Source organism: Mycetomoellerius zeteki, unplaced genomic scaffold, assembly GCF_001594055.1.
Source record: "Mycetomoellerius zeteki isolate Tzet28-1 unplaced genomic scaffold, Tzet1.0 scaffold96, whole genome shotgun sequence".
NCBI classification, from domain to species: Eukaryota; Metazoa; Arthropoda; class Insecta; order Hymenoptera; family Formicidae; genus Mycetomoellerius; species Mycetomoellerius zeteki.
This window is the reverse complement of record NW_017257999.1, coordinates 812,389-838,373: the sequence shown is the minus strand read 5'-3', so window position 1 is coordinate 838,373 and position 25,985 is coordinate 812,389. Positions and strand designations below refer to the sequence as shown.

Here is a 25,985-nt window from a genome sequence, read left to right as displayed (position 1 = left end):
TTGCAGAAAATCAATATCTACAATAATGAATGCGAGCACAAATATATGATGAATGAGGATATGGCTGTCAGTAAACATGTTTCTTCTATTATTAAAAAATATCGCAAAGCGCGTAACAAAATATATTTTTCAGATAAATATTAGCATGTCGGCATTCAAGATATTCAATAATAAACGAGTAATAATATCGATGGCACATTAAACGTCAGCGTAACCTCGTAAAAAACACCGCCTGTGTTACAATAATATGTGCTACCAACGTTAGAGGCAGGAAAGATACAACAACATTCTGCGATCGATGCTTGACGATGATTAAAACTTGCGCCGGCGTTGTTTAAACTTTTATGTTCGTGTTAGGAGAGACAGAAAGCCACGGAGACTCCCTCGCCAGCCGCATAATGCGATATATAATTCAGCACGAAACGACAACTACCGTTTATAAATACGATGGATCTTTAGTTTTCTAAAGAAGGACGAAATACAGTGGGAAGAAGAACCGAAACAATGTGGTGTAAAAAAATTCCGTAAACGATAACAAGTATGACGAAAGGGAAATATCGATTATTCGCTGTGTTTGAATATGCAGCATTGTACATGAAAAATTAAAACCTCGTACGAAAAAAAACGGTTTTGCTGAAATATTTAAAAAATAACTATAACATACACAAATCTGAAAATAATGTTTGAATTTCGTGTTTAATTGTTTTGATAATGTTACAAATAAGAATGCAATATATTTTCACTATAACATAGTCAGTTTAACATAGTCGTTTAACAAAATTTCTTTACAATGTACAATCTGCTCGTGAAGTTGGCGTGCATTTTGCTACATATATTTTTCTTTCCATTCTCACCTCTGGTTGCATTTTTACGATAAGAGGAATCAAGTTACAGTCCCTCGACTCGCTTAAATATAATCACGAGAGAAACGGTTCCACGCCACTCTCTGCTGTGTTACTTAGTCGCAAATCAGACTGCTCGACATGGACATGTCGGATAATATAGAGAAAACATGGGGTGATCTATGGACTAAAGAGATGAAGAAGAAAAGGAGGGAGTGGAATCTGGATGACATTACTGAGCTTCTTAAATATATATTATTATATATTCAGTAATTTTCTGAAAATCTGGTGTCCAAAGCCAACAAGAACTGCTCTGGACACGTTGACGACGCAATTAAAAGAAACAGAGATACTAGTGGACAATGTTACTAACACATCCCTGGCTTTGGCAATACTTAATTTATCGAAAGTCGTGTGTAGAAGAATGACATAAAGATTAAAGAGAATTTTAAGAAAAAGAAGAAAAGTACGAAGACTCAGGATTTTTCGTCGGAGAATCTCTAACATAAGTGAAAGCAAGGTTTAAATATAATGGATGAAAAGTACAAAGTAACGGATGTAGCTTGCAACAACAGCGAAGAAGATGAGGGTAGTGTAGTAGTAGGTATATTCAGTGTCATTATGAGACTCGGTGATCCATATCAAGATTGACTCTTGCCGTATGTGATCGGTTCCGATAAGAAGATAGTACCAAATAACATAGGTTCGAACAGCAGTAGTAGCGAATCCAAACAAACCGAAGAGAGGAAAAAATCGGAAAGCGAGAAGAAGCGGAAAGTAAAGTAGATTGTTGCTTTGAACTGACCCTGAACGACTGAGACAGCTAACGTTGGGAATAAACTATTGCCTTTAAGTCGGACTAAAGCAGCTATGTCGTCGAAAGTGGAACATATCTAATTATGATATTACGCGATGGTCTGTAATTTCATTGTACAAGTACGATTGTACAAGTTCTGTGATTAAGTTATATCAGTTGCAGAAATAAGTATGCCAATCTAATAATCTATAAGAGCCTACTTTCTTTTATGATGTAGAGATCTGTTACGTGCTAGATAGCAAGTCTTTCCAAAAGAAGACACGAGTGTCTTTTTCACATTGCGAAAACTAAATTGTAAATTAAATTCAAATTTCGTTAAAAAAAAAGATATTTTTTCCTTCGTTTATTTCTTATTTCATAGGCAAACACCATTATACTTCAAAGAGATGTAATAATAATTTACGTAATAATAATTAAAATAAATAGTAAACAGAATTAAGGAATGTGATAATTTGTATTATTGAAAAATTTGAAAAGAAATATGTAAACGCGTTTTTTTTTTATATATATATATAATAAAATCGCGCGAGAAATAAAATTTGTTTTTCAAATCATGTGTATATTGGAGAAGAAAGAAAACTCAAATATGGTTCTCTGGCCTTCCATTTTCATATCACATTTGTATAATCAGATTGATACAATTCGTAATCTTCATGTAAATGTAATATTAAAAAATATAACAAAATATCTGTTTTCGTGCATTTTAATAAACTTTCCAGTGTAGATCCTTGGTCAATTTCGTTAACATGTCAGTTTATTAACTAAAGTACGTGATGCATCTACACGTATGTACATACGTGGCAAAAGCTCAATGATGTGACTACTGCAGTGCTTCGAGACATAATATATTTTTGATATCGATCATTTCAGTGTAGAGGCGCAACCTCATGCGCTATATATCAAGGTAATCCACGCACGCACAAGCGTTGGGAAATTACGTGTGGCAATAGCTAGAAAAATGTAATCAAACAACTAGACGTTGTAAAAACACGGAAAAATAAAAAGCAAATTCTAATACCCTGCAAATATTTTCTGAGACACCCTTTGAACTTCTCTGTTGTTTCAAAAAACATGTCTCACAAAGCTCGCAAACTTCCTGTATTCACGTGTGGAATCGTTCTATCTTTTAAAACCGAATCTAATAGGAAATACGTGAAAAGGATAAACTTCAATACAATTTTTGCAAAAAAAAAACGTAATATGTTCGGATCTTCTCATTTTTCCTTTCCATCGAGCTGCAGCAATTCAATGAATCAAATTTTTGTAGGAAATAACGTAGATATACTGATATTGCAAAAACAGGAAAATTTTGCAGGGTCACAAAATATGTTTGGATCTTAAATTTAATTTAAAAAAACATAGAATAATAAAAAGAAATTGAAAAGAATAAGAACAATAGGAGTCAGGCACAGAAGACGTCGCGCAAATAATACACCCATAAAGCGTAAAATTTCTTTATTCTACTAAACGCACTTACATGTTTCGGCTCACTTTTAAGCCTTTTTCAGAGACAACACAAACTAACATATATAAACTGTGAATAAAAATTATCTTGTCATGGTGAGCTCCCCTACATCAAGAATTTAAATGCCAGAAATTAAACCCAAATAAGAATGAAAGAAAAAGAAAAAAGAAAAAAGAAAGGAAATATCGAAATAGAGAATATGGAAAACTAATTTATCAATAAACTTTAAGATTATAATTAATTCTCCCGAAAATAAGGATGCTCATCGTGATCACAAAGCACCATATCGCAAACATTACTATTAATAATTCAAAAATCGGTTCTTGATATGTTGGCCAATTAGCATCAGACACAGTGAGTCACTTTTAGATTTAGCTAATATTTTTCGAGATTACAAATGAGAAAATCTAATATTAAAACGTTAATCAATTCCAAGAAAATGAAAGTTGGAAAGTAATAAAAAATCACGCCAGAAAGACTCATTACTGTGTACGAACGACACTGACTGACTAGGCGTGACAATAACTCGATCTTTTACAGCTTATCTATAATATAATCGGGAGGTAGGCCTTGGGAAGCTCCTCCATATCCGTCTGCAAGTTGAGTCCGTGCGTCTGTCTCCTGATGAATATCATCTCCGAAATCAATCTCTTCATGTAGTGTGGTTCCAATATTGTAACGTTGTCCCAATCGAAATCATGGCCTTCTTGTAACCGATGCTCCGTTATAACATTACGGGTAGACGTGTTCCATCGGATATGATTCCTATGCTTCGTGATTCTTGACTTCAGCTGTCTACACGTCTGTCCCACATAACTAGCGTCGCAACTCTTACAAGAAATCTTATAAACAACATTCGACTTCTTGTCACGTGGTAAGGGGTCCTTATATCCCTAATGAATTCTCGCAATTTATTGATACTATAAAACGATACCTTCATATGATCGCTATTCAATCTACCAAACTTCTCAATAATACCACGAACGAAAGGAACAGTGAACCACTAAGGCTGCACTACATCAACGCTGTTATCAACACTCTTCCTGTTACTAGCTATAATAATGTTCTTCAAACGGTTGCTAATATTCTCAAATATAAAGTTCAATGGATAATCATTCTCTAACAATACTTTAATTATGAAACAGAAATTATCAAAGTGAAATCTAGGATTCGAAAGCAAAACCACCCTATCAATCCGCGATTGTACCTATTTTTTGAGAAACCGGATGCTGTGAACAAAAGTTCAAATATCTATCCGAAAAGGTCGGCTTGTGATACCAATCAAACTCTATCAACTCATTATCCCTAATCACTGTAACAAAAAATTCAATCTATCACCCCCTACTTTCATAGTAAACTGAAGCCTTGGATGCTGAGAATTAAAAATATAATATCAAGGCGACTGAGTGATGAATTTCAGTTAATGTCATTGGATGTTGTTAGCCTCTTCACTAACGTCCCTATCGACTGCATCGATGCATAGTCGATACAGTTGCATGTAAAATTATACATAGTTATGTATGAGCAAATTTTTTTACATCTTTTCAAACTTGATTTTTTCTAAAACAAACTGTGCGAAAATAATCCCATTAACTATTTTTGATGTTTTCTCAATATTATTATTATTTTTAATACAATAAAAAGTAATTTTACAAAAGAAAGAAAGATGTATGGACATATTTCATGTATAATTATTTATGAATATAAATATTTATGCGTGTTTATGTATGTATATACATATTTATACATATTAATGTACAAAAAATTTTTACCGGGTTACTATTATTGTTGTTAAGTATAAAGTTATTAAAACATCCCTTTGTGGCTTAATTTAAATATTGATTAATTTTTAGATGTTTTTAACATATTACGTTGCAGCAACAAAATAAAATTGCACGTTTCTGCAGGTTAGAGGATGCTTTATCCTCCCTACGTGACGACTGTTTTTATTCTTTCTGTATATTAAGAAGGAACATAACGTGCTTCATGAATATATATCAGAAAATTTATATATCGGACTCTTCTCAAAAATGTGAGCTAAACGCGTTTTGAATATGCAAAATAGATGTCTCTTTTAGCGGCGTCCGCGAGACTGATTTCCTAGAAAATTATTACAAAGGCGTAGTAAGTAGAATTGCCAAGGTAACGCCATTTTTTAAGTTAATCTTTACATAGTGCTGTGACAAACCGCAACGGAAAAAGTGCTACGTACCGCATGCATGACGTAAATAAATAACAGCTATATATACAGGGCTACGTTATTGTCGTTTATTGATCTATTTAGTATGTTTTATACTTAGCGCCTTGCATATGTCACGTCGCGTCGGTTGCTTGTATTATAATCCGCACTATCGCGGCCACAACGTTTCTGACAAAAGTAACTGCATTCTGTATTGTTGAAAGAAATTCAAATATTGCTCAAACATTTGAAGACATTAATCGACTTCCATTAAGAAGTTCTATGCAATATCGACATTAGCTATCCGAACAGTTCATTATCTATTGCTAGAGTTGGACTACTTACGAGTTTTCAAAGTTGAGTAACAAGTTGGCCAATGTTTTTCATATCTCAATGTAACTTTTGCTTTACAATACGGAAAGAAAGACTGAAATGGAACAAGAGATAAAAATCTAAGACACTCTGAGGGAAAAAGGACTTTTACTCCTATATGTCTTTTTCCTTGACAAATATTGAATGCGCGTGCTGCAGAAAGTGTACTTCTGAAGTCTCCAAACAATACCAAATAGAGAGGTGTTAGATAAAATACATATATATTTGTTTTTCCTTCAACTCACTTCAATTTATCATATTTTATAGATTACATAGTTCATACATAGAATATTTACAATTAGATTACATAGTCTTATCAAACCTTTACTTCTCAATAAATTGCAGAAATTAAAATAATAAAGAAATAATTTCGATAAGTTTAAGTTAAACATTGTCGAAGAATAGAATAATTTTTAAAGTAAATTTAAAATTTACCTTGTTAAAAGAAGAAAAATATTTGATCAAGATTGGAAGCAAATCATGAAAAAGTAAACAAGATTTTAAAGCTCTTCCTGAGAATTTAAAGCGAGCTGCAATAATCCCATGTAACCCGAGAAAATCTGATCTATCAGTGTTTACAACCAGTAAACACCTAATATCGTATCAAATAAGATACGTCGAGCGTTCAACAATACGCGCAAGCTAATCATTAACGCTATCTCGACAGTCGATCTATATATATGAGAGAGATCTCGTATGCAAGAGCCAGCACTGGTCTCGACTCCGAGGAATCTAGGAGCTACCAGTCGGCAGTCGCTCGCGTTTATCTTGCGAGATTATTCCGGCCGCGCACACCCTACCTGATGCTCCTGTCACGATACCCCAGGGAACTGTCAATACAAGCTTATTTGAGGTTGACTTGGCGCGGTGCCATTGTCGAGGCTGGCGCGATCGAGCTTAATCGGATTTATAAAATGGATTATAAAATGGGTAAACTTGAACGCGTGAAACTTTACTGTTAAATCATTGTAGACAGAAGATGTATCGCGATTGCTGAAATTACCTTTCTAGAACACAATAATTATCATGACACGATAAAAGAGCTCTTTAGACTCCAGTGATCGAAACGGAGGTACGACAGCGAATTAGAATTTCAAATCTGTGGACGCAACTTTCTCTCGTGTGTGATAAAGATGCGATAATAAATGTAAACTTTATGTAACATCGAAATTAGAGAGACAAGAAAAACATGCTCGAATCAAACGTAAATATTTGTCATATTTATCGAATAAAGTTGAAAATAAAATTTGAGCAGAACTATGATCGCCTCGGGTTTCAACGTATTTTCTTTTTCGTCTAGAGAGCAATTATTCAATTCTCTTTTTAAAGAATTCTCGTTTCTTAACTTTATTCCATAGTTTTGTGGGAAGATGCAAATGCACTTTGCATCCAACCAAATAAAAACATAGAAATTGATTTATATACATACGCAACGTAACAGCGTGATTCACTTTTCGTATCGGATGTTTTCGGATCATTAATTTTGATTTAGTCTAAATTTACAGATTTTAATATTTACGTCGTATTTTTTTAAGCATCTGTTTTATGGATTAAAATTTGAAAATCAAAATCGATAGTTTCATAAACTCTAATGCGTCGATACCGCCGATATCATGAAGTCATCTATGCGCAATTTGTAGATGTACCCTCCGGTTATGATCCAGCTGTTCTATGTATACGAGCACGTTATGTCAGAGTTACTGTGCTCGTAAAACGCGACCTAATCTTTTGATTAAAAGTTTGCTGGTCGATACAATCCATTGACATCATGCGCTTACATAAGCTTCATGAGATCAATTTGATCGCCGGGATCAATTTTTTCTACAAATATTGACATTATGTTTATTCGTCCATTTTCATAGATAAATCTGCACTGATGTAATGAATAATAAGCAAATTCATAGCAACAGCTAATCGCAAGCAGAAGGTTAAGAAGTACAACTCGTCAATAATGGATACAAATTGATGCCACCAACGCGCGAACATTTATTCTCTGAGAGCTATTTGTCATCGATTGCGGCGACATTTCCACTTTATTACGAGAAAATAATCAGAGCGTAGAATAAAAGGGTACTTTGAAGCACACGAGAATTTTTCATTAAAAAGAAAGAAATTTAATATTCATCGAGTAATAATTTATCCATCTCCTCTCTCACGCACAATTCCATTTTTGCTTTAAACTTTAATATATTATTGATATTTAATAAATTCTGTTTACTGTCCATTATCGTTTATCGCGAATTGTTCATCGTGAATATTAAATCATTTTTACATGTTACATTCGCAACCCATTTTCTCTCAGTATAATTTTAATAAAAAAGTTAGATGATAAATCTTTTTACTTAATTCCTTCAGTCAAGCAAACCAGTAGCACACAATTGTAGCAACTACTTAGAAAACGATAAACGGATCAAGGTATACAAAAAAAATTGAATTGAATCTTAACTTAGCAAACTTGGGCAGAGTTTAAGTTACAACTTTGCGGAGGCAATCAATTTTAATTCGGCAACACGAAATGTCACACAATAGATATAAGAAAGCTAAAAATATACGTAAGAATGATATTATTTCATAAAATAAAAGAGATCATTTTAAAAAGGCAATATAAGCACGAAAAATATATTTAAGACATAAAAATAAAATATTTTTTAGATGTTTTCGATATTCTTTAGATGTTAGTTTATACAAATGTAATATGCAAAGTTGTTTTAAAAATTAAATTTTATTTCGATTAGTCATTAATTTAAAAAATTTTTGTAGCATTTAATGTTAGGTATATTTTTATGTTATATGTAGTGATTTTTTTAAAGTACTTACTGCATTAAAATTTTTATATATTGTATGACCTTTTATATCTTGCAAAATCTAGCATTAGGTTTATAATATATAATATATATATATATATATATGATAAAATTTTATTTCTCTCTCTCATTCCCTTCATCTCACTATTAAAGTATATTTCTGAATTAACAGATAAGATAATGTCACTTTTACTAGAACGCAAATTAAGCTAAGAGAAATAAATTGTTAGGCTTAATTCCATCAATTCCATTAAGGATAATTCAATAATGTTCTCGCAACACGTAATAAGCACAGAAAGTTCATCTGCAAATTAACGTTAATCCGGTAAATAAATAGCAGAATGAAGAAGGCGAGAGCTAAACAAACAGAAAAAGAGAGTACACGGGAAAAAATAATATTGTATTGACAACATTATTTTAATTAAAAATGATCTTGTTAATTTTATAATAGCATTAATAAAACAAATAAAATTTTATTAAAACAAAAGCATAATGTATTTGTTTCATTAAGAGATATCATACACAAAACGACATAAACTGCACAATCATAGCATAAGGTCATTGAATGAGCATCTTATATAAGTCGATATGATGTTTTTATGTCGATTGATTTGACATAACAGCTTAAATAAGATACATCGTTAATAAAATTAAAGCAAGTAATTTTTATAGGAATGTATTCCTAAGTATTATAGAATGAAGAGCAATTAGGATAATTATTAAAACAAGATAAATATTAGAATTATTTTGATTGACGCGTATAAACCGATATAGGCAAAGCATACTAAAATCTCGAATGACGCAAGTATTTCAGTTTTTATGACTGATTTCAGTGAATTTGTTTTCACTCCGCAACAAGTCCATAATATCGCAAATGTTTTTACTTGTTGCACTATCCTGTTTATAATCACAATTATAATTGCCATCTTATGTTTGCATACGAGATTTAAATAAACTTTAAGATTTAAGTTACTTTTCAGCAATTTAAAACTAACAAATGATATTTTACTTTTTTGAAATAGTCGGAAAACGGTGAAAATATATAATTATAACTTATAGTTGACATTCTTTTAAATTTTTATAAAAAGCTACAAAATGCGAAAATTGATTAGATTTACAAAATTTAATATTGACTTACGGTTTAAAATTCAATCATAAAGTAATCAGATTTGGGCTCTTGAGATATTAAAATAATATTAAACAAAAAAGATGGGCAATTAAGAACCTTTATGTGACTCGACTTAGGACATATCGAGCAGCGATCTTATTTCATTGCAATTTATAATTTATTGTGCAGTCATGGAGTGCAGTAACTCGCACTTACAATTAGTTAAACAGCTAATTGACGGTTACACACTCTATATATGATAATCTGAGAGACTTTCCGTGCTGCACTTCGTTACTATCTTTACTTGATATTGTTCTAAGAATCCAAAATTTACAAGACTGCTGAAGATGACCCGAATTAAGTCGAAACGTTCGGTTATCATATCTATGTAAGAATAATAACTCTATTTGAAAATATAATTGCACTAATTACCGCGCTTTAAGGCTCTTAATCGCCCGTCTTTTTTGTTTAATATTGTTTCAATCGTAAAGGACTAATATTACTTTCCAATATCGCAAAGTTAATTTACATATATTTTTCGAACTACCCAGGTAGCAAAGGTAAACCTGGGTAAACAAAAAAGGATTTTTCAATATTCTGCAGCAATCAGTATTGTTGAAGAATACATGCATTGAATTGAAAAACATACCTTGTACAAATCGAGATGAATTGAATGAGCTATGAATGCGAATCGTTAGTAGAACCCTGAACCAACAAATTTTCAGAATGAAAAAGCAGAACTTATTCTTTTCGAAATTATGTTAGTCTACGGTAACTGTATGCGGATTGAGAGAGAGAGAGAGAGAGAGAGAGAGAGAGAGAGAGATGAATAAAAGATGAAAACTATCGGAAAACTAGATAAAATTCCTCCTGAAAAAATATTGAAGAACTATTCGAAGGAAAACATTCTAGCTATCTATAAGTCGTTATCTTTTACGATGACCGATCCATATAAATTTTCGAGACAGCGAAACGAGACAGGAAGATTACAGATGAACTGATAAAACAGTAGCTTTTTATTACATGCGAGAATAGACTAGAGTTTCAAAATTTTCCAAAAAAAATATTTGTTATTTAATACTCTCAAGTAATCTTTGGCGGATTACGGAAAGTAAGATCTTCTAAACATATTTGTCAATATATTAAACATGTATATTAATACATTAATATGAAAAAAATAATCATAAGAAAAAGATCATTTTATAATTCTCTATCTATTTACGTAAACATTATTTATTTGATCTATTCAGGCACAAATATTTGATTCCGTATAGCATAGAATTACAGAAGACGTGTTCTGAAATAATGAAGCAATTTTCATTTCGTAGGGTTTCCGAGAGCCGTAAATGTTAAGGGTAGATTACGTAAAAAATTATTTTCAAATCAAAGAAATTTTTTTTTTAACGTATAGCAAAGAAATATTTCTTTAAATAAAAGAAACCTTTCTCTGAGTGAACGACAAATTTGTTTACGTGAGATTTTAAGGATTGTATGGGTCACATCTTAAAACATTACCAAAAATATAAAAATTTCATAGATTGTTTCGTTAGTACGTCTGAATATCTGTACAAAATTTAACACGATTCCCTTATTGGTTTAAAAATTTTTTATTTTATTTTTTTTAATCCTGGTTCTTATATAAAATCATGTTTTTGTAATACTTATTTGTAAATTTGATGAGGAAGTAAAAGATTAAATCAAATAAACATGCTGATCCACAATAATAAATATTCGTGCAAATGTTTATTTGGATTTATTTATTCTTTTAAAAGTTACTGATCTAAAACTGCAGAAAAATATGGTCATTATGTTGCATAAAATCATTATAAGCTAAATTATTTGTTTTGTTTTTTATAATTGGTTTCAGAATATATTTGCGAGCTAATATCATCAAAAATTTTTGAACAATATTAGCTAATATTAACTTACTTTGGCTGATTATTAAACTGATTTTGGCTGCTTTCAATAGAAAAAGCAGTTTTGTAACTGTTGTAAGAATCTTTAACATGATTGGTTCATACATTTAGATCCCGTGAGAAATTAAGACCAATCATATGTATCAAAAATTTTATAACACTTGCAAAGCTGTTTTCTCTGTTAAAAGCAGCCAAAATATTTTTAAACTTACGCCAGCAATGCGCGATTCGGGGCAACTCAAAATTTGCAATTAGCTACTCGTATGAGATTTGCAAATAGTATGACTGGACGTATTCATCGTGTTCGCACTCTTCGTTTACCATTCATGCCAATTCGTTAACGGCGTGACTTCTTTTGGCAAAATCAAGAGACGTGAGTCAACTTTTAATCAGACACTCTACGATGTCCTTCGCACGACATGCGCGTTTTATGTGATTGCACACAAAAGAAATTAAGGAAACCAGATATCTAAACAAGTGTACATATGTCACGAAGAATAACTCCATTAAATGAAGTAAATGTTTTCAAAAAACTTTCTATTTTAATTTTAATATGTGCATATCTATGGATAAAATATCCTTACTTGCCGCCGTATTGGGTAACAACAGAACAAATTATAATTAAACTTCTATAAACAATACTTTACAACTTTTGATTTAAATATTTTATATACTATTATTATTAACAGTGTATATACATGTAATAAATTATGTAATTAATCATTATCCTTTAAATATATTATAAAACAATCGCGCGTGCGAAACTAGCGAATGAAGATCATTAGTACGAAGTAAATATAACTATAGATCAATTTTTTCCAATTAAAATATTTTTCGTTTGTGCATGTTATTTCTCTCGTTTTGAGAGAAATGTCATCTTATTACACGTGGTTCGCGGAGAAAGTTACACGCGCCTTGTATGTGAGCGCGGGTGAAACTATTTAAAGGTCTTACCTTCTACGGTCGTGAGCTCCGAGGGATTCGGTAGACCCAGGGCCGGCTGATCGAGGATAATCCAAGAGGAGACCAAGACGACGCAGAACAGCCGCACAGCGGTGGTACTGCACCAGGGGTTGGTCCCCGACGTCGGGTACGTCGGCGACGGGCAGGTTGTCGCGGCGACGCTCATCTCTACGACTGCTGGTCCCCCCGCGGGTCCACGCGGCACACCTGCGGCCTATGCACGGCACGCACGCACGCACCCGTACGTCGCGTACCTGCACGCCCACGCAGGTCAACCCTGCCTGGCCTACTTCCGGTATCACATCTCCGGCCGATCGCGGAGGTGCGCGCGATCGATGACGCGCATAGTCGCCACCGCGGAACTCGACGCCGTAGCTCTCTTCCTCTTTTGTCTCTATCTCTCTCTTTCTTCCGTCCGCGTGGATCCCCCCCGCGCCCTTAGCGATCTAGCGGTTCTCGTCGTCGTCGTTCAAAGCGTCACGCCGCCGCGTCTACCGAGTGGCGCGTCCAGACTCCCTCGCTTGATCGCGAAGGGTTGGCGCGTGCGATTCCGAATCGGACGACGGAGGCGCAGTCCGGACGAATGCGAGATGGTGGGACCGACGATTCTGCGCTCGCGCCGTTGCGTCGCGTCGCGTCGCGTCGTCGTGTATGTACGTACACTGTGCGATTGTGCCACGTACCGTACCGTAGCGGGAAGGCACGGGCACCAAGCAACGACCGACCTGACTCACCCCAACGAGAGTCGTCGCGACGCCAAGGCGCCGGCGTTCTGCGCAATACGGCCGAGCCACGTTTCCACCCCCTTGACCACCGGTGTAATGCGGTGTGATGTGGTATGGTGTGTTGTGTGGTGGCGGTGTCGCTTTCCGTGGCATCCATCCCCTTGAGACCACCGTCGCCGTCGTATAGACAGCGACGGAGTACAGTGCCTCTGAGTCATTCTTCGGACAAGACTCGTCGGTGTACCGCCACTTAGACGATGAAAACGTAAAGCGACACCGTCGTCGTCGTCGTCGTCGTCGTCGTCGTCAATATTGTTCGTGTGCTGGTAATGACGCAGCGCATAGGACACAATCGTGCACCCCGCGCTGCATCCCCACTTCTAAGGGATGCACAATCGCGCAACTTTAGCGAAACCGAGGTGATATATCAGGGATAGACAGTTTCGCTACGCTACATAAATATGAATATGAATATCGATATGATACCGGAGAATCTGGAAAGTATAGATCTTCATTTTTCTATGTGATGGATTCTTGATCGATCACTTTCATAAATAAGATGGAGCGATGACAGCTCGCAATTCACAACAAGTTGAAAAAATTTTGATGTGTTCGAACTTTAAATGCATTACATTTTCAGATGTCTACTTTGAATTTACTCAAATGGATTTATTTAATAAATGAAATATGTTATTATAAAAGAATTTATTAATATATTTAAAAAATTATTAATTTATTAAAAGAATTTATTAAAAGAATTCATTAATTTATCATTTTGAAAGAAAGCTATTATTTATTACAACTTTTAATTACATGTATAATTAAAAGTTGTAATAAATAATAGCTTTTTCAAATTAAATTTACTCTGTAAATGAAGTGTACAATTTGTAGAAATTAAGTTTCATCAAAGTTTCATTTCAAAGTGTTTTGTACATGAATAAACCAATTTATTAATAATTTATTAGCAATTTTATATGTATTATCATTATGTATTATATAACAATTTTTATAAATATAATTTCATGTATATTTTATGTATATTAATAATTTTTACATATATTATTATTATGTATAGTAATATTTATTAATAAATAAACTAAATTTATTAACTTCATTTCAAAAAAATTTTTTTTGTCAAAACTCGTTTTGACAAATTCTTTGCAATTAAAATTAATAAAAATAATAAGTTATAATTGACAATTATTTTTATTCTTGAATGTTTCCTGGCTATTTCTCTATAGCCACTACTGCAAAACATGATTACCTATAATGAGTAATGAAAATTAAATTGTAACATTTGAATTATCTGTTTGCGTTTTTTTACATTTAATTTTCTTTAAGATATATATATTTTTTCTCGGTATTTCATCTATTATTATACCATTCGTATAAGACTTTATGTACCTATTATGGGTATAGATGACGCATACGAGTATTTCCATGAAAACTCTGGATCTAACCGTACAATTATTTTACTTCTTGATCGATAGTTTGCTACATTATGACGTCAGCTAAACTTTACCACACACATTGCTTATTCCGCAAACATGAAACGAATGCCAATTAAGATTAATATTGTGGATAGCACGAAAAAATTGTGTGATTAATTACGAGACGTGAATAAAATATATTGCACATTAACGTAAATAAAAAATATATATAATATCATACGTTATTAACATAAAAAAATATATGCTACATAATATTACATAATAAATATAAATATATTAAATATAAAATGTTATACAATATTAAAAATTTATAGGGTGTAACTGAAACATTATTTCCTGTTGATGTATTTGACAGCTATTCGTATCCAAAACAGTATTGTAATTGCCAAAAATCATATTTTATGTTGCAGGATTTTAATACATATATGAGAATAATCCATATTTTGCAGGTATTATAATTTATAGATAATTATTAAATGTTACAAATTGCACATGTCGATGTATTAAACTTAATACAAAAGAATGATCATAAATTAGTGTAGAGATGCGCATAAATTGTCAAAAGATCTTTATAATTCGCGTAGATGGAAATTAGTAGGTGGTTTAATGGACGACACAGCGATATCATACTAACTAATTCATCAGGAATCATGAACATACGTCGATCAATTTCAGGTGATAATTATCGGCGCGCTGACTAGTTACATGGGACACGGACGCTATAATTATATTTCAATTAATACAATGTAATGCTGCGTCACCGGGTCATCTTTGATATTAATTGTGCATGCCATTACAATGTTATTCGAATATATCTAGCGTAATCTTTTCTCAAAATGCTTTTATATCATTGTAATAAATATTGCAAACCCAAAATTCTTACTATATATTTATGTATATATTTATGTATACTTCATATTTTCGTTACTGATCTTTTTTAATACATGATTTATAATTATTGCATGGACTTACGCAATCTGTTATATACATATTAGCTTTATCTTATTATATTTATTAAGTAATTTTAATATAAATTAGTTTTTGTTTTGCTTTTCTGATAACTGTGATTAATGTTATGAACGAAAATATGATTTATTTTCTAGTTTATTAACATTCAATTTTTCATTCTGGATATACACGCGTAATTAAAACGTCGCTTCTTTTTTATCCGTCCATTTATAACATCCATCTACATCCTAATAATAACCTCATTGATTATATGATATATTTAACTCTTTCCTCGCCAAAAAGAAACGTACATACATCTCCCCTCTAACCTTCTTCAAAATATTAAACTTGTGACAAACTCGATAATTAGTTATTCAAATTATTACATTGCATAGTAAGTACAATAGCTTATATAATTTATTATTCTGCGACTATTAATCATTAAAATAAAAAATAAGAAGTATAAAGAACCACGTAATGGATGGACATTCATGTCAACATCTTGATGTCTATCAAGAGAAATATAATGACGCGATGCGGGATCAATTTCCTGGGTCCCTTCGAGCAGAGCCAAAGGCAAAAGCAAGAAAAAAGTAGTCTTAGACTTGTCAGGTTTGTAATACCAGTGTGGTCCACTTTTACCCGACAAGCGAAGTCTTATGTAACGCGTTCCTCGATCCTTCTGCTCACGTAAAAGCGTGTTGAGATCCATTAACGGGATGAGGAAATGGCGGAACCCTCGCCAAGAAGCAACGAGATGCAGTAATCCACTGAAGTTTACTTACGTTCCTCCAATATGACGTGCAGCAGCGATTTTTAGAAATAATATATGAAATCAAGAATCAAATTTTATCGTAATAATAACGTTTTTTTCTATGAAATTATTACAAAATAATTAAATTAAATTATATTTATTAAAAATTGTAATTTGCATTACATTCGCATTTGCACAACGCATGAATCAACAAATGAAGCAAAAAGTTAAATAATCTTTCCAGCTACCTTATCAGCATAATCGCACGAATAATTTAATTAAAAAAAAAACGTATCTAAAGTATTTAAAGTTCCAACTTTTTAGATAGATATTATTTTTTTAAATAGATGTTCAAGATGGGAGGAAGAAATTTTATAACTTGTTATGATAAAATGCATACACATTTTTTTGAAGGAAAAAATGTATAATTTCTAAATATTTTAAATATTATACTTTGTACTATAAATTGTGTTATATTGCAAAAGTAAAACGCAACAACAAAGTTATTTTATAAGTCCGCCTATTCGAATAATCTAACATATATTTAAACGAATTTCTTCACTCTTGACTCGAATTTAAATAATGATTAACAAAAAATTTTTGTATTGTGAAATTTTATAAAACTAGAAGAAATCGTTTATTTCCTTTTTCATCAATACTCAACTGTGTACATGTTTGGCCAACCGGCTTGAGTAATCTTCCTTAATAGCATTTCGAAGGAAAACGAGTTCTTCTAGGACGCCGCTGAAACAACAATTCACATTCAATCGACCGATTGATTATTACAAAAAGGTGTCGAGAATTTCTTTCATATATTTGCAACTTTTCTCTATTATTTTATTGGTAAACAAATAAACCAACAGCAGGAAAAGACATTTGATAAATAAATGTCACGGTAATTGTTCCTTAAAAATTTGCTCTTTCTGTAGAGAAATTAATGAAAACAAAGAAACTAACGAACGCATAGAACGAACAACGTATTCGTTTCGATAATCTTTTATTATTTAAAACGCTTGGCATTTCTGCAATAGTACAAAAATACAAGATTTATGTAAAATATCTATATTGCATAACATGTCGCAAATGTATCAAAATATGCAACGTACAAATAAAATTAAAAAATTTTTGTGTAAAGATGGAATATATCCTTTGGCGAAAGCACTTCGTCGACGAGTAAAGATTCAAACAGTATGCTGATGAATTATTGTGCCACCTGTGACACAAGCTCGGACCAGAACGTTGCATAGTCCTTCAATACAGTTCCACTGAAACAGCATATTATTAAAATAAATTATTGATATAAATTATCAAAATACACTTTTAAATATAAATATTTACTAAAACGTAATTAAATTAATAAATGATTTATTAAATTATATACTTAATTTTCTTCTACAATTCTCGTAAACCATCTTTAATTTCAAGTATAGCAAATCGGAGCAGCCAATTTAAATTATTTTTAAATATATTTTATAATTTGACACAATAATTACAAATACATAAAATATATATCATAATAGGTTTGATCTTTTTTAAATGGTAAATTCTTTGGTGAATTTATCATTGATGTTTTCTTAAAAGAGGGAACAAGAGAAAAAATTTTAGAGAAAATGTTCTAAAAATAAAACAATTTCAAACTCTCCTATCTCTCTCTCTTTTGTAATTATATTTTAAAATTTATAGAAAAGTCTTTGATTTAATTTTATCTTATAATACAATAATTATATAGTACATTCTTTCAATTTTCAATCTCCTGTTGTTAATAAAAAATTTATTTAAAATTTATTTAAGAATTTCTAAAAATCAAGAAATACTGGTTTATCTTTTGTTTGATAATGTAAGATTTATACAAAGAAATATTTTGTATAATTTGGTTGAATATCAAGACAATTTATAACAATAAACATTTTATAGCGCTTATTCTTGACATACACACACAAGCCGTTCAAGGTGAGAGACCGACAACTTGCGGTCCAACTTTTCACTGTAAAATGATGCTGGGAAGCTTATCAAATTATTAACAAGTTTCACGTATGCGTGGAATTACGATTGTAGTATGACTGAATTGTAAAAGCAATTATTTCCAGCGGCTAACATCATACAATTAATCCCGCTGTGCCATCGTAAACCGACCGCGAATTATTGCGCGTGCACACATTAGGTAAATTATATCTATATTTCATTTAACGATTATTAAATTTGATTCAACTGCACCATGAAATACATTTACGCCAATATGCGTACCAAAAAAATGATTTAATATCTTCATTAATGATCAAAAGACCATTTTGTACATGTTTTAAAATTCTTTTTTCACGAATTTATACTTCACGATGCATCCATGGCGAAGCAAATTTAATAATAGTAAAACGAGGATACGTAGTTTGATCATGAGTTTAGCTATAAAAAATTCTTTATACTAAATTTTCTTAAAAAGATACTTTAAGAGATTCTTCACATTTTCAGAAAGAATTAATTAAGTATATATGAGTGTGTTATTTATCATCTATAAAATCTTTCTAAAAAATTTAGTAGTAGTATAAAGAATTTTTTATAGCTAAACTCATGATCAAACTACGTATCCTCGTTTTACTATTATTAAATTTGCTTCGTCATGGATGCATCGTGAAGTATAAATTCGTGAAAAAAGAATTTTAAAACATGTACAAAAATTAATATTTTAATATCTTCATTAATAAAAAAACTTAAGGTCATATATAATAATAGTATGGCTTAATCCGAGTAACGTACCTGTGAAAGAAGAAAGATTACGTTATAAAAAAAAAAAACCAATTTAAAACAATGATTTTTTAAATATTTTAAGATTATTTGAATTTATATAAAAAATTGTGTGCAAATTTTATTTATATTTTTTTAACATGATTCGTATTTTTCATAAAGATAATATACATAATTCTTAAGTGTGTGATTTTTTTTAAAACATGTCCAATCATCGGAAATTTTATTTCCTTTTAAAATAAAAATTTTTTAATAAAAATGAGAAAGTTGAGATATTTTGCTATCAAGAGTGATTATTTAATTATATAATTATGTAGCTTTAAAAGGGAGACTGTGTTGAATAAAATGCGTACAAGCTTGAGCTATACACTCATAATTGTTATGAAATATGCAATTAAAGTATAAATTGCTACCGGAAATTTCATTGCATAATTCTTAAACAACCATTGCAATTACAAACGTATATGCATTTTTAACATAACATCCATTGAAGTTATATCTTGCATGAAATGCGCTTAATAATTATACAAACAATGCAAGTTTCAAGGACTCGAGCCGCAATTTGCGACTCTCAACATTGTCCTTCCTACATTCCATTATTAATGCATGAACGGACATTCTCACGGGACTTCCGCTACTAGAGAATATAGCACTCACGTGAAGTAAACACTTCCTCGTGCGTCCGCTGGTGAGTTCCAGATGAAGGTGGCTTGCTCCTTATCATGTGGATCAGCGTGCGTCACAGCACTACACTCGGAATGTATATTTGTATTCGGCGTACGCGTCCAAGATCCAATCCATTTGTTTGAAGTGGTGTCACGCGCCTGCACGAAGAATCCCTTGAACGGGGCACCCACAATGGTGACTGAAAAATAGACGAGCTGAGTTGTGATAACTATCGACGCCATTCGCTCAGATAAAGTTCAACAATTGCTCTTATATGCAGGTTGCGTTCCGATATTCACTGCCAGTACTGAAAATCTATAATATATACATTACATGTGCACTATAGATTTTCAACACTGGCAGTAAATATCAGAATACAGCGATAGTACACATTGCCACGGACGTGTGAATTTTACGTGTTCAATCGTACAAATCCATCGGTATCGATAATATAAAAGAAATAATAGATAGTCGGACATAACGCAACAGTAATCTCAATTTATATCTGTCGAGGAATTTGAAACGAGTGTTGGTGCGAATAAACTGGATGGGATATAAAGAAGAGATATAAATTGATCCTTAAAAAATTTTAGCAGCATTATATGATTAACGCTGTAACTAAAATTTATTTTTAAAAATTTGAACTTTTGTTATGTAATTCTATAGTGATAAATCGTGTTTATCAGATAATGTAATGAAATTTAAAAAATATTGAGTTATATTAATTTTAAAAGGATAAATGTAAAATTACAATATGAAAATGATGAGTGATAATTTGACATTTGAAATATAAATTATAGAGGAAGGTCACCGATACTGAGACATAGGTCTCTTAAAACAACATCCCATTATTTCTTAGAAACTAACCTTTGACCTTATTAATACTAATAAAAACGTGATCTGTCTAGCTTAATTAAAGAAGTACAAACTCATAATTCATATATTTGTGGCTTATTTCTATACCAAATCAGCTAAAAACAAATTCTATGAATCCGAGAAGAAAATTCTTACGGTGTTCTTTTGCAAATTACGTAATTAAAATAATAGTGACTGTATTATTGATAATATTATGTCATTTAAATGTTTATAGTTTCGTAAATTAGTTTTCTTTACAGAATAGGATATATCTTTATTTATAGAATAGGAATGTTGGCATTATTGCCTACTATGTCAGTTTTGGAGCCCATTTTGTCAGACGCTCATTTTTGCATAACTTACGAAAAGCTTAATTATTGCAAAATTGCAAACAGTATTATAAAAACTGCTATAAAAACTATCTGATAGACGACACTTTTTAGTTTGTATTTATGTTTTTGAAGTTGAATTTTTACTTTTTGTTTTACGTATTATCAGATATAAAGTAACTATTATAATAGAATTGAAAATTTTGTAAAATATACATAACATTATTTAAATGTGCAATGTAATCTATAACAAAAAAGTGATAGTCTTATCACTTTTGCAACATTTGTTAAAATGTCTCGTTCAATTTCGGTCTGAATTTAGAGATAAAATTACTTTTTTAAATTTCAATATCTATGCGTTTTTTATTGTTTTTTTTCTTTGTTCTTTTAAAAAAGGCACGCGTTACGTTTGTCTCATTTAAACTATTTTAAGAAATCACAAAATCGCTTTGGAATTTAAAAAGGAATGAACTTTTTAAAATTTAATTTTGATCTATGAGATCCGCGTTACAAGAATTAGTTGACACACATTTGCTTCGCAATACGAGTTTTCAAAGTTTCATGATTTATTGCGTAACGGATTTCAGACTTTCATTTCAACCTTCCTCCGCGGATAAATGACATCTACGTTTAATCATGCGTAACCAACGTAAGGAAACTGTTCGCATGCTCGAAAATGAACGGGTGTACTTATCCCTCTTGTAGACTAATTATCCATTGCTTTACAAGCGCTGACGTGTTTAACGAAGCTAACGGAGTACATTGTTACGTACATTTAACACGTTTCGCAGTTGTAATTTTGATGAATCCAATTATCTCATGTTGGACAAAATGCATACTTCTTTGACGATAAATAAACCAAACTACTGAATGCTATATAAATAATAAGCGAACAATAGAAAGGAAAAGAGAAAACAGAAATTAATTCTGCTTTACGATTGCATTGTCTTGTTTTTCTTTTACAAAATAATTATTTTAATTTATCGTATCTTAGAAATTACAATATATTTTTTTAATTATACGCATTGCAAGAAATTATAGCAATATTTCTTTTTTCTCTTTTTAATGTATTAATTAAGATAACAATTGAAAAGTTATTGAAACTAAATTATAATTATTTTGTAATGAGTAGAATAAAATGAATATTACACTATAAACAACCATTTATACACATATACACACATATAACACACTTGTAAAAATAAATATAATAAGAAATAGTGTATAATACAGTTATATATTTGCAGCGATTAATATTTTTGGAATAATGACCATCTGAGCTTATGTTACAATCAAAAGTGTTTTTAAAATCGTTAAACACGATTTCTAATTTAAATTTAATAATTGTAACTACCTCAGAAAAGAATTTCAAGTAAATTCTTTTCATAAAGATAATACTAGTATTCACATCGAGATATCTTCCATACATACATATATCGTTGAGTCATGCGGCTATAATCAATTTTTCGATTTTTTAATATTTATTTTTACATGTTTAAAAATATAGATATATTTTTTGCACTATATACTAATGAGATTTTATAGAATAATGTTTAATTTATCCCTCTCGTTCCGTTAATTTATTATAAAATAATAGCCATTCAGTTTCAACACTTTCAATAGCTTCTTCTCGCTCTGTACTGTCCTTTTATCTTATTAGCTTCATCTCAGACGATATTAAATCTTCGTATACCGTAAAGGCTTAGGTGTACTCCAAAGTTTCATAAAATTATTATTCTAGTTTATGTATATTGCGGAGTATCTCTCGCTTGGAGGTACTCTAGACTCAACTAATAAAAATTTCATCATTTGTTTTGCGTAGTAAGAAATTAACCCAGAATACCCAAATGATGTTCAATAATATAAGCTCCATGCGCATTTGGCTCACCTGTGACCTGCGAACCTGGTCCGTACTGCGACGACGAAGCCAGTATCTTGTAAGGGCTCGTGTTTAAGGGTTGTGACCGTGCTTCACCATGGTAGGGTTGATTAGGTCGTGGCTTCACGCACGCGTCCACCGGCCCACCGTCTGGAAACCCGAAAACGGAAATCGACGAAAAGAGGACGAGTGTGAATAGAATCTTAACGTGTCCGGTAAGATGCATCTTGATCGTGTCGCTTCCTTCATTCCGACAACGCGAGAGATACATGCAAAAAAATTTTATTAATACCGGTTGTTTTTGAGAATCAGCGAAATGTTTCAATATTCGTAGTTAACTTATGTAGATACATTATATTTTCTGAATGTTCAAATAATTTGTTTAAATTATAATGCATTTTGTATTTACATTTATATTAATATCATTTCTGGCGCTTACCCCCCTATGAAAAAATACTATTGGATTAATGAAGAAACTATCGGAACGAATAGATTGTGTACAATATTAGATTTGAATGATTTTTTTAATTATTTCCAATCGTTTTTTTGCAAATCTAATAATATTTTTACATGAAGGGTGCCTCCCCAATTTAAATACCATAAGAGTAATAAAAATAAATATTATCATATAGCTAATATATAAAAGTAGCTCATATATAAATAATCTCAAGTTAATACTGAAATTTAAATCATTGTTGATTAATTTTATTAATTTTTTATACATAATTAATTTCAGAAATAAAATTCTAATACATAAAGTTATAAGTAATTTGAAACGATAGAAAAATTCATAACAAGATACTATTTAGGGCAAATTTGATACAAATTAATCTGATTGGAGAAGATGAATGCCGGTAATATCGCGACAGTCGGAAGCATTTCTTTATGCAAGCGATAAATTAAATAGCTTCACGCGATAAATTACAGAGACTTACTCGAAATAGTTAGCTGTTTACACGACAAGTAAGGATAAAAAGATATTTCGTGCTCGTGACAGATCCGCACGTAAGAAACTGCAGTATTCGATTGATTGCTGGCAAGCCAAACGTTAGTAGGATCCCACCACAGGATCACAAAGTCACACACTTGCGTTTACTAAATTGATCCTTCACTTTCACTTCCTTCGTCGATCCTACAACCGGTTCCACTCTTCGTTCGTTTAGGAGAATATCTACAATTTATACATAGCAGAAATCACATAGGTACTGCCATAAATAGTAATTATATATGTATTTCCTTTTACGTGTCACATAACGATACATGATGTAACTACTACTATTTTCATCAATTATACGTATAAATCTGATCTCTTGTCGGAAAACAACGTATCATTATTATTTTTTTATTGCAATTATATACATGAGTCTATAATAAAACTGTTTATTTTCTTGTTTTCTTGCGAAATTTAAATATTTTTAAATTAATAAAATTCATTAGAAATTACAGAATACATTTCGGTCTTAAATTTATATTCCTAAATACTTCTGCAATTCATCGGCATCTTAATTTTTGGACAATAAATTAGTGTGTAATTGAAACGGCCATTAAAATTCTCTTTAAAAAGAAAGAATAAGATCTAAAAAGTCATTTTAAATTAAAGTGAAATGTTTTTATAAAATTATTCATTCTAAAAAATATGTACATAATTTGTAAATATATATACGTGAATTTTATCTTAATTTAATTTAAAACTAACTTCCTATAAGATTAATGTAATTTTATCATAACTGGTTCTTTTATTCGTAAATTAGTTAATTTAAATAATAAAAAGTGAAAATCAAAATAAAAGATATGCTTATTGAATGTGTAATATAGTGCACTCTTGAATATCTGCGTCACGCTATTTGCATTGCTTTTTATCGTGCAAGCCTTTAATCTTCATTATACAAACTATAATTATCACACACACACCCACACACACACGCGCGCACGCGCGGAATTATATACCCGTTGTTAAAGCTATTTCGTTCTGTATTCTAATTAATCTTGTTCTTTTATTTATATTTTTAAGCTTCGCAAGAGAATATATATGAATATTAAATTTCAAGCTCTGGAGTGAATGGATGAAAGGAATCCATATTCATATCAATTAAATAAAACAGGTAAAATTATAAAAAGGAGTTCAAGAACGTCAATGGTATTTCAACAATGTATGCAGTTCCTTACAAGAAATTTTAAAGTTCTGTGGCATCTCGTATTTTTATCCATTTGTCACACTGTAATCATTCGCAGCAAATTGAGTTGTTGCATATTACATTCGATTACATATTTCGTGAGTTACTAGTACGATCCTTTCACTGCCGATTATTAAATAGATATATGTTATGAACGTGAATTCGCGGCTTGCATTACATGAGGATTGTAACATTGACCCTTACGCAATAATTTTCTTTGTGTATTATACACTCATTAACCGGTTATTATACATATAACATTACGCATTTAATCGAGATGAGTATAGAATAATAATAAAATAGAACGTTCTGCAGTTGTGCAAAGTAATCGTATTGCGTGTTAAACGCTTCGAACGAGCGCGCATAATGCAAAAGCGTGCGCGCGTTATATATACACGTGCTCTGACACGTACATAGTGAGTTCACTCAGTCAATGCGACTTTCCACACTGTATTATTGATTTTTCACAGCCTTTTCAAGTTGTATACACGCTGGGAATACTTCTTTCAGATTACCTCTTAATTGTATCGCAAGACTAAATTTATTTATTATATTCATCTGTTTACAAATATCTTTCCTGTTATCTTAAAGCATATACAAATTCCTGCAATACATGTTTTTTCTTATAAAAAGTTGATAAAAAAAATTTATATTTTTAATTAGACTATTTTTCTAATTAAAGTAAGATTTGTTGCTATAGATCATATTTACATGTTATTTTTAAATAATTATATATATGTATACAATTATTAAATTATATGTATATGTATATAATTACATGTATATTGTACAACAAAACTGTTACGCTATATATAAAAACAAAGTATCTTAATAAGTAAAAATTTATATACAATATTTTTATACTTATTTATATGCAAAGAATGTTATACTGTAGGATATATCTTAATAGTAGGATAATATATCTTAATCTATTGATTGGTTTGAAGGTACAAGTACAAAGAAAATATATCGATTTGAACACAAACAGGTATGGAGTAA

At 31.2% G+C, this 25,985-nt stretch overlaps 2 protein-coding genes across 4 annotated transcripts in view; both read right to left on the bottom strand.

The window, feature by feature from the left end:
• jus (EB domain-containing julius seizure protein) overlaps nucleotides 1–13,200 on the bottom strand; it is a 33,967-nt gene extending 20,767 nt beyond the window's left edge. For all 3 annotated transcript variants that reach the window (XM_018460725.1, XM_018460726.1, XM_018460727.1), the window contains exon 1: nucleotides 12,458–13,200. In XM_018460725.1, the coding sequence (XP_018316227.1) occupies nucleotides 12,458–12,632 (175 nt within the window). In that variant the 5' untranslated portion in view covers nucleotides 12,633–13,200. The remainder of the gene's footprint in view (nucleotides 1–12,457) is intronic.
• A 4,159-nt stretch (nucleotides 13,201–17,359) lies between these two features.
• Nucleotides 17,360–23,886, bottom strand: LOC108730786 (putative defense protein 3). Its single transcript, XM_018460728.1, has 4 exons — nucleotides 23,748–23,886; nucleotides 22,822–23,055; nucleotides 19,741–19,948; nucleotides 17,360–17,609 (listed from the first exon to the last, which is right to left on the bottom strand). Exons 2-4 carry the CDS (start codon nucleotides 23,036–23,038, stop codon nucleotides 17,546–17,548), a joined length of 489 nt encoding a protein of 162 aa, XP_018316230.1. The 5' UTR covers nucleotides 23,039–23,055; nucleotides 23,748–23,886; the 3' UTR covers nucleotides 17,360–17,545.
• Nucleotides 23,887–25,985: the final 2,099 nt, after the last annotated feature.

Coding starts and splice junctions, on each gene's coding strand:
- LOC108730786 (XM_018460728.1), bottom strand. CDS start 23,038: ATGCATCTTACCGGACACGTTAAGATTCTATTCACACTCGTCCTCTTT. Junction 19,949..22,821: donor ACCAGGTTCGCAGGTCACAG/GTGAGCCAAATG, acceptor TCTATTTTTCAG/TCACCATTGTGGGTGCCCCG. Junction 17,610..19,740: donor CGAGGAAGTGTTTACTTCAC/GTGAGTGCTATA, acceptor ATGCTGTTTCAG/TGGAACTGTATTGAAGGACT.